The sequence below is a fragment of the Argentina silus genome (assembly GCF_951799395.1).
Source record: "Argentina silus genome assembly, chromosome: 12".
NCBI lineage: Eukaryota > Metazoa > Chordata > Actinopteri > Argentiniformes > Argentinidae > Argentina > Argentina silus.
The window spans coordinates 14126033-14140527 of record NC_139666.1 but is presented as its reverse complement, the minus strand read 5'-3'; the positions used below and the strand labels follow the sequence as shown (position 1 = coordinate 14140527).

The window sequence follows — 14495 nt, the reverse complement described above, 5'->3', positions numbered from 1 at the left end:
TCTTTTTTTATAAGAAAACACCCGCGTTTGGCTGTTCATTTTAACAATTATCCACGAAGAACAGGATTTCGACTTCAGATAAATATTGAGGTTTTAAAAATACGAAAATGATCCTGCTTGAGACAGTTAGTAGAATGTCTAACACCAATCATTCAATCAATCAATCAATCAGTCTCTCTCTCTCTTTCACACACGCACACGCACACACACACACGATGGTAAATAAGACATCAAAGTCATATGTGTGTGAGTGACACGAATAAGAAGAACAGATTGATCTCTTAGTTCGAAATGGAATCTCGTATACTAATTACTATTATTTTACTGGGCGTGTAGGAAGTCGATAGACATTTTGTAGAATTGACTAACTAAAAACAATCATTTACATTTACATGATATCATCAGATGTTGTTGTCATTGTTGGCTCGTGTCCCATACAGCATTGTCTCCCTTCATGCTGCACAGAATGGGAGAGAGGAAAGTAAATGCAACTTAGACTCTCTTCTTGAATGCAATAGGAATACCGCGGCGAAGGATGGGCCCTCTCTTCCCAACGACCTGTATCGTCCTCCTCGCTCTGAACGCCACCGTTTCACCAGCCTTCGTCAGTTCCGAGGATTATCCTGCGGACGAGGCCGAACGGACTGTCAACGACAACATCATTTTCGACGACTATCGGGGAAAAGGTTGTGTGGACGACAGTGGCTTCGTGTACAAACTTGGGGAACGCTTCTTCCCAGGACACTCGAACTGCCCGTGCGTTTGCACAGAGGACGGGCCTGTATGTGACCAGCCTGAGTGTCCTAAAATACACCCAAAGTGCACAAAAGTGGAGCACAATGGATGCTGCCCCGAATGCAAAGAGGTTAAAAACTTTTGTGAATACCGTGGGAAAACGTACAAAATTCTCGAGGAGTTTAAGGTAAGACGTCATGTGTTATGGTTTTACAGTAGCATGGCCATTGCAATCGTCGACACTCATTCGAGATGATTGCCGTTTCGGTTTACCTATGATGACTCAATGCATACTACTGCACACAATTACTTAGTATATTATCATTATCATTATCATTATTATTATTATTATTATTATTATTATTATTATTATTATTATGAGTAGTAGTAGTAGTAGTAGTAGTAGTAGTAATGTGAATACTAATAGTAATGTGCTTAAAACAATGCAGTATTTTTGCCTGCACATGCGTAAAGTACAAATGTGCATGGCAAACCATGTCCGACAAGGACGACTATGTTGTTTTATTTTTCAAAAGGTTTCTGTTTGACCGTCGTGGGATAGCCTAATCTATTCAGTGGAGTGGTAGTTTGTCAACCAACAAAATGTTACCTAATTTAAATGAGTTAAACAAGTAGTTTAGCATGGACCGATGGTGGCTTTCCTGGAATATGTAATAAGCTTGAAATAATTGCCTATGGAGCCGATTAATGTGGAATTGTATATGTGTGTCTATTCTGTATGTGGATTTGAAAGGCAAATGGGATTATTTTCGATAATCTGTTGGGTGTCGGCGTCTTCTGGAGTAGGCGTTGCATGCATCCTTTAGGCCAAGGCAAGCACCGGCACGTAATGGATACGCCTGATTGATGACACATACCAACCACAGACTATTGGTCTTATTTGACTTCAAAATTGAATCCGACTAGAATTCCGGCAAGGCTAGTCGAGAACAGGCGGGGGCAGTATACCTGTGCAGTCTCAAATTGGACAGTGAAGTGCAATTCTGACTGCATGGCTTGAAATCATGGCGGTGACAACATCAATAAAAATGTCCGATGAATTTTCTTTTAATAATAACACAAAAACATAACACAACCATCAACTGAACATATAGTTAGTTATAATCAATAGCCTAGATCTATGATGAGTTGTATCCTACCACAGTCTACACAGTGCGCGGCATATCAGGCTTTTCCTGATTCAGGTACATCGTGAAAAAACAATGGGCTTGCTGCTTCTTGCAGTCTGTAAGAAGTAGCTGCGGGGCTCCTCTAAAAACTGAGTGACCCTAGATCTCGCGAATCTCGTAAATCTCAAACAGCGAACATTTTAGAGCAAATCGGACAGATTTTATCCCCATCAAACAACACGTATTGAAAGGCGCTGATCGGCAAATGCTCAAAATTGATCCTCTCAAATATGGTCTGTTACTCACATGGTATCTTTTATGAACACGAGCACGTCATCGGGAGATCTCATAACCAAATTCATTAATCGCAAACTCGAGATATAGAACACACTGTTTGAGCTGTGTATGAGTGGATACTCGGTGGAACATAAGGCCATAACTGGGCTGATCCTGTTCTATAATTAATCATTGCAATTAGTCGTGTTTGCACACATTGGACATGGAAGAGCCTGAAAACCATTATTTTATTGGGTGTATTGTTCGTTGTCAAGGGGTAGCCTATGCTCCACGTTGCAGTATCAACCTCAAATGGGTTAGCATATTCTCACTACTCTTGATTTATGTTATCCATATTGAACCATCATGGATGGCATTTGGCAAGACCATCAATCACATACACCCAAGGAGAAAAACAGTGGAAGGCCTACCTCAGCCTCAGACATGTCAGCCACATAGATAAGACTGAACATACCTACACCTAATTGGATAACATCCAACATGTCTAGGAACTACTGTAACATCAAATCTAAATTTACAGAGAAACACACAAACTATCAGACAGGCAATTGAAGAGATGCAATCATATGCATTGGATGTAATGCTGTGAGAGCATGTATAATGCTTTTACAAACATGTATGCCTTGTTTTCTGACTTGTTCTGAAGATATGGGTAATTACAGATACAAGAAGAACCCCAGTTATCATTGCATCATCAATGTTATTAACTGAAATCATCAGTAATGGCAAAAAAAATAGTAATACATTGCATACCAACGTATAAGACACAATCCCATTAGAGGTACATTGCAATGGTGTTGTGTAACTGGGGACTATTTCTAAAGTTGGTTTTGATGATGCCAGTTTTATTTAGCTTTTCATTGACTGCAGATTAGTCTATGAGATAGATGGTAGTCCTTTATATTGACTTTGTTTGTCAAGTTTGTTTGTCACAGCTTCACTGAGACCTGAAGCACCCCCCTTTAATTGTTCACTTCAAAGTGTTTTTCTTTTTTTTTGGGGGGGGGCAAAGGTTATTTTGGCAAAGGACTTGACTGAGTCTCATCTTTCACTAATGATATAAAACTATTAAATGAAATGAGTGCATGCAGCTCTAGAACACCCTGGAGCTCAATGAGTGGGGAGCACAATAACCAAAAGCTGTTTTGCCTAGTTCTGTGGAGACATGCTGTATATTACAGGCATTCAACAGCCAGTAGACTGCCATGAGAGCATTGATGTTACTGTAGGTACATTGGAAGTTTTGAGAGAACTGCTTTATAAACTAATACATTCCAATGAAAAACCCTTCTTTCAGTCAATGATCCCCAGCCCACAGATTGATACAGGTCACAGTGGTGGGTGCGGAAGCTATCCCTAGTAATGAGCCACAAAGCAGAGTGATAGACTGAGTCGAGTGCTTGCAGAGCTGAGGCTGCCACACGCCTGTTGAGTGCTTGTGGGAGGAAGGTGTACCTGCTAGAGAATAGTGTCCATAGAGGTGTTTGTCTGTGTTGCCTTTATCTTGATCAGTCATCAGGGTGAAGAGGCAGTGACAGGGTACATTAGTCAAGCTTACTCATGCAGCAGTGTAACAGAACTATGCCAATTGTATGCCGATTATGCTGATCAACTTACATTTTATTTGCAAGGAATCTCATTCCAAAGCTCAGGGACTGTAGTTTGTTACATAATCCTAGTATGCATGTCCCTCTGTCCCCTGTCACATTAATGACAACCAATCCAACTTGGACTCCTCATTCCAAAAGACACACCTGCCATGAATTCTGTTGTCCTGTCGTTTACAAGGCTTTTAGATCCCCAAACATAAGCTATGCATTAGGTAATTAGCATGGCAGACTTAAGTGAAGTGATCTGCTGCTAATAAGGGTGTGTGAGATCAACCCTTCAAACTCATGTTCTTAATCCATTGCGGTCGGTGACTGGGTGTTGGATGGCGTCAGGCCTTTTAGCCCTGCATTGGGATGCACACCCACACTCTCCTGAGAGGAGCCTCTGAGCATGTAAGCCTACCGATTTGATGTGAGATCAAGTCCATCAATAGTGCATCTCACCCTCACATCCCCACTAACCTTGAGTGGCAGTCTGGGGAGGGAAGGACATTTCACGCCACTCGAAAAACCATTCATTTGTTCTTATTGATTTTCCAACAGAGAAATTACATGGGGAGACAGAGAGAGAGGAAACCCTGGCTGAAAATGTCCACCCTCAGTTAGTTAGATAAATAATTGATATAGCCAGAATGCCCACAGATTCGATTAGTGGTGTGGGAGTTGACGTATGACAGATGACGTCAAGAGGCGAAGTCACAATTGCTAGTTTGTGTGTCCGGAGTGTTGTCTGAGCACATCTCTTTGAGTTATAAAATGAGAGCTGGAATCCAGCCGTGTGAAAGGAAATCAAAGGGCGTCAGTGCTTCTGATAGAGTTCCCAATTAAGAGATGCCGACAGGCTAACCTTTAGTGTGGGCTGCGTTGGCATTTCCTTGACCATCGCCCTGTAGCACTATGCAGAGGTCTGTGTTTTCTCAGAACAGCAGGTGGAGGAGGAGGAGCCCAACTGAGATCAGCATCTCAAAGATCCACATGACAGGGTAGCTCTCCCAGGTTCCTGATCTGGCTGATATCAGGCCTAGAGGAGAGAACCACTGGGGTTTAGTGTTATGATCCAGCATCACCTTGTCCAATATCCAATGTCTGACCAATTATTAAGCATTACCCTCAGGAAGTGTCTTAGTGTTCTATTCTATAGAATTCTATAGAATTTATTGTCATTGTAAGTATGAATACCCATTGAGAATAGACTCTGTAGTAATTGTAACCCTAAAAAATGATTCTCAAACCTTAAAGCCCTGATTCATCAGTGACCCAAGAATCTGTCCACAGTGTGCTGAATCAGCCTTGGTTGGTCTGATTAAGATTTCATGTAGTGGAGTAGAGACACTTTTGAGTCTGATAGACAAGCGATAGGGGTGGTAGAGTGAGTAGTGGGTCTGTGCTGCTGTGTTGTATTCCTGCCACTCACCCTCGGTAGGTGTTTCACCTACAGGGTTCTCCGTCAGCCGAGGAAGGGACCAGTCCACCCAGCGTGGCTGCCACCGTGCCCCCGGCCCCTGCGCAGCTCCAATCAAGAACCTGGAGATATAGGGTGAGTTCAGATCCCAGGCGGACAAACTAGGGCTGGGATGTGAACTCAGATCGATCCTGTCCGTGCTCCTGAGATCCCCAGGGAAGGGGTGCAGATTTGGGGGGTTGTGGCTGTAGGGGCTGGAGAGGTGAGGAGGACGATTGCAGGGTCCCCACTTTTAGACACACAAGGCTACCTCGGTCCAAAGCCAAACTGATATGTTTTGACAAAATTACATGACTAAGAAACCTAATGGTTCTGTAGCTAGCTGTTAATATTGTTAATTGCATACTTTTTTTTTTGTATTAAAGGACATATTTTCTACAAATTCTACTGACACTGCAACCCAAAGTGGACAGCCCTGAATCTATGGAATAATTCGCATTGGTCAGACTCCTCAAAAAGAAAACTGCAGTAGCTGTTTCACAGAATAAATACTGTGCTTTTCAACATGAAGATTCCAAATGAATATTATTGGAAAACATAATCATACATGTTCATCATACACATACACGTGTGTGTGCATGTGTGTACGGGGGGGGGGGGTACACACACACACACACACACACACACACACACACACACACACACACACACACACACACACACACACACTTATACAACTGCAATTACCCACTCACTACACACCCCATAGTAATTAGTGACTCTGCTCTTGAAAACTGACACCTATGAGAGGAAATAGCTATAAATAAGTATTTGAAATTAGTTTGCTCAAATTGATTTGTCTATCAAATTTGCCTGAGGAAAAACATAATTTGAACAACTGATTAAGAGCAAACAAGTCCTGTAGGCCATGACAACTTGAGCTTTGAACTAGTTTGAGCAGGATTCCTTACAGCTAAGTTAAATTTGAAGTGATAAAAATAAAAAATAAAAAACAAAGAGGTTGCCTTGATTATCTTGCATCAGACTCCCCTCACCCTGAGGGCACTGTGCCTCTCTTCTCTGCACTCCCTCACACTGTTAAGATGTTGTTTTGACGTAGGTGCCACTGGCATGCATTTTGGCTGTCAATCCAAATCATTACCCTTTTCACTCTTATTAGTACCATGCATGAGTCCCAACAACCTTCTCTCCAACCGACATCAACATTTCCCCACAGGTTTGTTGGACTATACTCTGCATCTCCCTCATTCCAGTAGTGTCAGAGTGTAACTACGGTCCTTGTGGAGGATGTGGCACTCAGTTCACTCTTGTACGAACCCAGAGTGGGTCACTACAGCCACTGGTGCTCTATTTTCTTTTGTGAGGTAGTATTGAGGCATGAATTCAATTCACTATAGGACTCACATGAAAGGCTGCGTTGAAAGCACTAGCACTTGAATACATTGAAGGTACCCTGCAGTGTATTGTAGTCGCATGAAGTATATTGTATTTCCGATTGATGGATGTAGTGTTACAATGCAACCACCAAATATGGCATACTGGTTTCCCTGTGTTATATGTTTATAAAGAAATGTCAATTATTTAGGTTATACCAATAATTAAAATGATCTCACAGTCTTACTAACAACCACAATGATATTGTCATCTCCGTCTCCCAAAATAGAGGAGAATAATAATTAGTTTTTTTCTCTGCTTTACTATTGCCCACTATATTACGCTTAATATATAGATTTCAGTGAAAGCTTGTCAGTGTTTTTACTTTTGGCATGCTTTGAAGTCATCATCTCTCCCATACATTTGGCAGCAGATGAGCATAGATCAAGAAGTAAGAAGAGTCAGCTAGATCCATTGCATCCATTTACATGTAGATAACACTTTTACATCTCCAGTGTAAAAGGAAAATGTGTACAACAGCCTTTAGATGTGTGAAATGGTCAATTTCACAACAAATATTACAAATCAATTTTCAGTCTCGTAGTTATCATTACAGGTTGATGACGCTTGTCTTATCTGGCTTTTATAACTTGTTGCTGGCATTTCTAAACCACTATCAAGAAGAGCAATTACACTATGTGCATAGTTTAAACACCTTTAACCACCTTGGTCACTGGTGAGGGATTGCATCTGGCCCCAATGTTCCACTATTGACCCACCGCTCTACCCTCTGAAGATACAGGCTGCCAGGCTGATAGAGACTATCCTCCATATGCATGAGTCAACATCTTGCTGTTTAATTGGCACACTGTGTGCACTCAGGCCGAGGGAAAGGGCACCAGACTGGATGGATGTTAAACATTTTTAAAAGGAAACCATTTGCAGTGGTTTGTCGATTAAAGGAAATGGTTTGTGGCTCTCTAGGTGTATGCTTCTGCTTCCGCTTTATAATACAGCACTGAAAGAGGAGTGTTTTGGTGTTCTTGGAAATGTGTTTGTGAAAATAGGAGGGTCTCTGCCTACCTGTCTGAGTCAATTAAATGCATTTGTTATTGTCTTCATTCAAATTGTCATTAGACCAGGTTTGCAATGAATCAATACCAACCGTTTATTTCAAGTGGTTGGTTTCCCCCACTTTAACAATGGACCACATAAAAGTAACATTGTCTAAAAGTTGAGCTGTAAGTATGATCTATGGAGGGTATTTTCTTTTTTTTATTTCTTTTATTGATGCGACAGATGCTTTTATCATTTTTTGGTCCTTGCTTCGAACCAGAATGTTTGAAAATGTCAGAAACATTTGAAAATGGTCCAATTCAACCGTCCTCTTTCCAGCCATGCCATTAAGGTTGTGCGAACATTGTGCTTGGAACATTATTGAGGAATTCAATACTTTCCAGTTTACAGGTGGAATTTCGGAGAGGAGCTTCTGAGAAAAAAACTCTGTACACTGATGATTAGTAGATGGCTTTTTATGGTATTTCTCCATTCCTTTTTTTCTTGCCAAAGCAAGAATTGTTTGAATTGTTATTTTCCTGATTTGCTGATGTTTGGTACATATAACACAGCAATAATTACAAATTTAACAATATTGTCAAAATATACCAATATGTAACAATGGTTTTGACATCTTCCAGAGAATGGAGAGTGGTGAGATACAGAGGGTTTCTCACATCATTCAGAAGGATAGAGTTGTTGCTATTGCCGTCGTGCTCTCTTACTGTAGAGCAACGTCTTACTGTAGAGCAACGTCTTACTGTAGAGCAACGTTTTACTGTAGAGCAACGTCTTACTGTAGAGCAACGTCTTACTGTAGAGCAACGTTTTACTGTGGATAAACTTTGTGCAACCTCACACATACATAAAAGTAACTCTCTCCCTCTCTCTCTCTCTGTCTCTCTGCAGCCGTCGCCTTGTGAATGGTGCCGATGTGAACCAAATAACGAGGTGCACTGTGTGGTGTCCGACTGCGCCGTCCCTGAGTGTGTCAACCCTGTCTACGAGCCAGAGCAGTGCTGTCCCATCTGTAAAAACGGTAAGGCCTCTCTTTTCCCATTAGAAATAGAAATCCACTCCCACACTCACACTGCAGAATGATTACAATTTCATCAAACGTTTATCTGTGACTAAGCCTATCTTTTGAGGATCAGGTCGTAGGAGTGGAGAATGTCATTTATGTTTTATGTATCAAATCATTACCTTGGGCCTCAGTGCCACTAATGAGGGGTACAAACTTTAATTATAGATGAGACACTAAGCAGAATAAACATTGGCCGATTGATTCAGGCCATCTTGGGAGGGAATAATGGGCCCCTGGAGAGTCCTTTATCTCCCATTGCCCTGATGCCCTTGTCAGCCACAACCAATCCCCAAATTAGAATTATAGGATTTCGATGGCTCATTGGCTTGATACAAGTCAGGGCGTAAAATATCCCTTAGCCAGCCCAATCCTGAGGGACAGAGCTTTAGGCCTGTATGACTGAGCTGACTGCTCCTCTTTTATTCACTTGGACAGTGTGGGAGGCTGGAATGATCAACAGACAACTATGTAGGTGTGCACTAGCATGATATGATGATTCAACATGTTTTGGTTATGATAGTACTTCATAAAGTCAGATTATTGTGATCATGTTGCTGTGATCCTGTAGGCTGAATCTGAAACAAAAATGTGGTCCAGCCACAGAACTGGAATTGATCCACGTAAGCAAACACCACAAAACCATGCAATATAATGCTACTTGCAGAGCTGTAGTCAGGAGAGGAGAGGACTTTTCATTGCATGCATTCTCAAGGTAATTGTATGTCATGTAAAGGCTTTTGCATGGTATGTAATTCATAGCAGATATATAAATAGATACACAATTTTAGAGACAAATTCTTATCTCTCCCAAAACATGTATTTTTCCTCCTAGCACCTATATTCATTGACCTATATTCAATGAGGTCACTGACGTAAGGTGTACAAGGAATATTCCAGTAGCCCCCATTCCAAACACACACACACACACACACACACACACACACACACACACACACACACACACACACACACACACACACACACACACACACACACACACACTCACTGGCTTGGGGAGGAGGAAGAGCTAATCCAGACAGACAGGATACGGTGACGCCCTCGCGGCGGTGGCATTTCGGGGAGCCTGCCATCTCAACCCCCCTAGGGAACCAGGGCCAACTCTAGCAGATGAATCTCTTAGGCTTGGGGGTGCAGTAGCGTTTAATGCTCATTCTTGGCATACCGTGGGAGGAAAGATCTACTCATGTATTCCAGTTGGACGTGGAGCCTTCAGGAGACAAGCGTGCTTTCGCAAATCACCTGCTCTTGAGATAATGGGCAGAGGTTCAAGCCTGTGAGGCCTTTCCATTTGAATATACACAGTATAGAAGCCATGGAAAATGAGCTCCTACATGCATCAGCAGACACACATTGACTTATCTTGACATGTAGACACAGACGTCAGGTTTTGGTCAATACTTCCTTGAAGAATCCCTAAGCACCCTAAACATTTTGATTTTCTTGCCTTCTAATAATAATAATAATAATAATAATAAAAAAATTTTATACTACTTATGTTTTGCAGGAATATAACCTCTGACTTAATCTGACATTGCTCTGTCAATCTTTGTTCATCTAACCTGTCACTGTGTCTTCTTGGCAGACTATCATGTAAGCCCATAGAGACAGCTAAAGTCAGGTAACACTCATTCTAGTTAACAGTGCTGATGGACAAGCATGCGTGGCTGTACCTTTCACTCGTATGGTGAAGCCAGCCAAATATAATTTATTTTGGGTATAACTTATTAATTTGTTCAATTCAGAAGGCAAGCAGGTGTAGATATAAGTTTGCAGGTGTAGATATAAGATATTATAACAATTTAAGACATGTCCACAAATTAAGCCCCACATATCTGACTTTGCATTGGCTTTGAATGGAACCCCAGTCTGTTGTCCTTCCTCTAAGGTGACAGGTAGTGGAAACAGTGTCCTTGTGCCCCACGGCACTCAGATCTGTCCGGCCGTAAACAATCACACTTGGCAGCACTGGAGGTTGCCTACTTCTCTCATCAACCTCTGCCCGGTTTGTCTGTAACCTGTGCCAACTGTCCCCAGCTGGATCAATGGGAGTTAGGACTTGGCAACGACTCACAATGTCTCCACTGGGCTTAGATCGATGAGCTTTTATCATGTCCAACTTCACCAAAGGACTTGTCCTCCCGAGGCCTGTATCAGGGTGGTATGAGGTGGCTGAGAGAGCCCTCTTTCTCTGTTTGGTTGGTCCAATAGAGGCTGGTGAGGTTCTGAGAGGCAGAGGGGTGCTTCTGGTTGCTTAGCTCCATGTTAATGCTAGTCCTCGACTTGAGTCAATACACTGAGGAGGAGGAATACAATACTCTGCGCTACAGATCATTAAGCGCTGTTTACGTCTCCAGACAAGCTATTGTAATAAGTATCAGATCCTTCAAGTACACTGAAATTCAGTTATCGCTGATTTGAATTCTGCTGGTTCATATTCCCAAATGGGACGTGTACCCTGGAGTCTTAGTACTTATTAAAGTCACCTATGTTTATGTCCTTTCATTCATTATACAGTATTTGCTATCTGAATTAAAATGAGTCAAGGACACAGTGATCTTGATGCTTTTAGAGGCCTGTATCCAGCAGATTTTATAGATCTCTGTTTAAAAGAGCAATCCAAAGTCACCGTCACAGCAATTGAGCCACTGATTGCTTCGTTTAAATGATCAACAGTGGAGCGAATCCCTGGTACCTGCATGCTCCCCTGTATCAGGAGTGACAAATAAAGATGGGGTGTGCCTTACCCCAAGGCCATGATCGAAATATTGTCACTGAGGTTTTTGTGTGAGTATTTTTGAAATTTCAGGTGTCGTGGGTGTTTTATTACCCTCAGAATCTAGATAGCCATGAAGGGAGCAATGTATCAATTACAGTATATTATCAGGAGATTAGCTGCGCCAAACTGATGCTTTCAAATAAGTCTTGGAATAAAAGGAACACAAATCTTATCAACATATAAAGAGAACAACAAAGTAATGTAATTTCTGGGATGAAACAGATTCATGCATCATTAAGGATTCTTTATTGTATAAGAAATTGTTATGGGGTAAATCTCAGTGTTTCAGGAATTTCTAAGGAGGGTGAGAGGTTTTCATGCAGACTGGAGTGATTACCACCATCTCCTCCCTCCTGCCTCTCAAAGCAGCTTTCTCTCTGTGCTCCAACCACAAGCTCTGTGCTGCCAAGCCAGCCCCTGCCAGCCTCCTCTGCTTGCGGCGCATTAGGATGCAAAGCGCTCCATGTCGAGGGAGAGGGAGGCTAACAAAAGCGCTTTAGTGTTGCAAAAACAAGCCCATCGGTGCATGCCCGTGAAAAGATCTGTGCGTCTGTTCTGACTTCAAACTCCCAAGGGTTCTCTGCATCACTCCGCCATCCCCTCTAAAAGAACCTCCCGAGAGCCCGCACTCATTTCTGCTTCTCTCTCTCTCTGTCTCTATCTATCTCTGCCTCCCTCCTTCCCATGCGGCAGGTCCAAATTGCTTCGCCGGAACAACGATCATCCCAGCCGGCATTGAAGTGAAGGTGGACGACTGCACCATCTGCCGCTGCCACAATGGGGACTGGTGGAAACCTGCGCAGTGCTTGCGGCGGGAGTGCCTCAACGGCCAGACGTTGTCATAGAAACCCTGCTGGGGACAGTGATGTGCAGGCAGGGCTCTACCGTGCCAATTGCCCAGCTCGTATGATTGACAGGACAGGAGCACAATTCCTAGGCAACCTGAGACTGCATAACTAGCTCGTACACACAACAACCACAACTTTAACCACAGAGGAGGAGGAGCAGGAGCAACCTTTTCTTGAGACTGTTTTTTCCTGTTTTAATTGTCCTATATATTTTCTGAGAAGTACTTGCTTATGCTGCTTATACACAACGTTTATATATTTCATGAAGACAATTCATTCCTAACCATTGGCACTGTTGAAATGCTCTCTTGTCATATGCTTGTTGTAGCTGTCACTCACAAGTGTTGTAATATTAGATCTACAAGGTTGAACAGAAGGCAGGACAACTAGTAAGCACACAAATTCATGGCGCTTTATGCTACATGGGGCTAGGATTGGCATTGACAAGTGGCATGGCCAAGCTGTGTTCACAGCGCCTGTTTACTCTAGTTAACTATCACTCACAAGGGTTTGTTTCCCACTACAGTACTTGTAAGATATGTTTTATAGGTCAATGGCAAAGATTCACTCTTGATTTTGATATGACATCCAATGTCAGCATCCTAATGTGCCATTAACCTCAGCTGAGATGTCACTGTCACTGTTATTCCTAACTTGAACATATGTAGCACATATAGTCATCTTGACGTCATTGTGTTTGAGGCACCATTATCTACTAGGGGGAGAACACAGGCCAGTTATATCCAATAGACCACTAACTTGGTGGTAAATTACAGATCTTAGTGGGAAATGGTACAGTACCAACTCCAGTTATTATGGAGGGCAAAATCACTTTGATATCATGCTACCCAAAATGAGGGGGAAAAAAGGATGCTAAAGCATCAATATATTGGGCAATCTCTCCTGGCTTAATTGGCCTTATTGTTTTCCCCCAATGGCCTGAACCAACAAAAATATTCCTACAGGCTAACAGCTTGAACTTGTTATCTAAGCAATTAGCGAGCCAAAAGCAGCCTGCTTTAATTTCCCTTAATCAAGGAGTATTCTGTGATAAATCACCCGCATGGGCCCTCAGCTCCGCAGACTGTGAGCACACTCGGCAAGAACTTAAAGACAAAGGGGAAATCTGCATATGTCTTGATGGTTCAAAGCAGCACTCTCTCTCACACACACACACACACACACACACACACACACACACACACACACACACACACACACACACACACACACACACGCACACACACACACACACACACACACACACAGCCTTTCATCCACCATAGACCCATACACACAGCTTGTGGTAATTCATTTTCAGCTTAAAAATGTTGAATGCTGCACCAAGTAGCACTTAAGCCAAAAGGCTCACAATGTGACACAAAGCTGTTCTCTTCTTGTCTATACATTATACAATAGAGTTTCTGTTTTGTAGCCTCCATATATCTGCATAGCTTTGCCACTGCAGTGTACGGCCACGACCATCATTTAGGCTGGGCTAATGCATTACGTATAGAATGCCAGGTTCAGCTTGAGCACCAAGGCAAGAAGACAGACAACCTGTGCCCACACCCCTGCTTTTTTGAGATGATGAATACTAGTCATTAATTCAACAGAGAATTCCACTAAGCCCATGCGATTCATCACTGGTATTTTTTTATTTCAAGCGAATCCATTCCTGTTAACCTTCTGGACCCTATTCCACAGCCGTGATGGATGAACTACTTAATAACGGCTCCAAGCCCTTGGTAATGAGACAGAAATGAACATAGGAGTTAGACCCATGACTAAAGAGGTAAAGGAATATCACATAAGCATTACACCTAACAATCACACAAACTCATTGCCGCAGGTTCCTCATCATTTTCTACCAAGCTATAGTCTTATGAATGATGAAATATTCATCAGACTGAAAGGATGAAGGTGGAGTTTAATCCTGGCTGCATTATAGTCACTCAGGTCGTTTCTATCATTAAACTCTGATGACTAAGTATCTCCAGATGAAAAGAGAGGCCCCATTAATCTAGCTAGAACACCTACGCATTGATCTACAGGTCCACACTATTGTCTGAGACTGACTCATGGCTAAATACATGGCTGATGTACAGATGTACTGTATGTGTTGATTATCAATCATAGAC

The 14495-nt window shown here is 42.3% G+C and overlaps 1 protein-coding gene across 1 annotated transcript; it reads left to right on the top strand.

The window, feature by feature from the left end:
* Positions 1 to 535: 535 nt before the first annotated feature.
* vwc2l (von Willebrand factor C domain containing 2 like) lies at positions 536 to 12351 on the top strand (the record flags this gene model as incomplete). The annotated part of the gene is made up of 4 exons (XM_083681527.1): positions 536 to 922; positions 5196 to 5309; positions 8535 to 8664; positions 12200 to 12351. The coding sequence occupies 4 exons, from the start codon at positions 536 to 538 to the stop codon at positions 12349 to 12351; spliced, it is 783 nt and encodes a 260-aa protein (XP_083537653.1).
* Positions 12352 to 14495: the final 2144 nt, after the last annotated feature.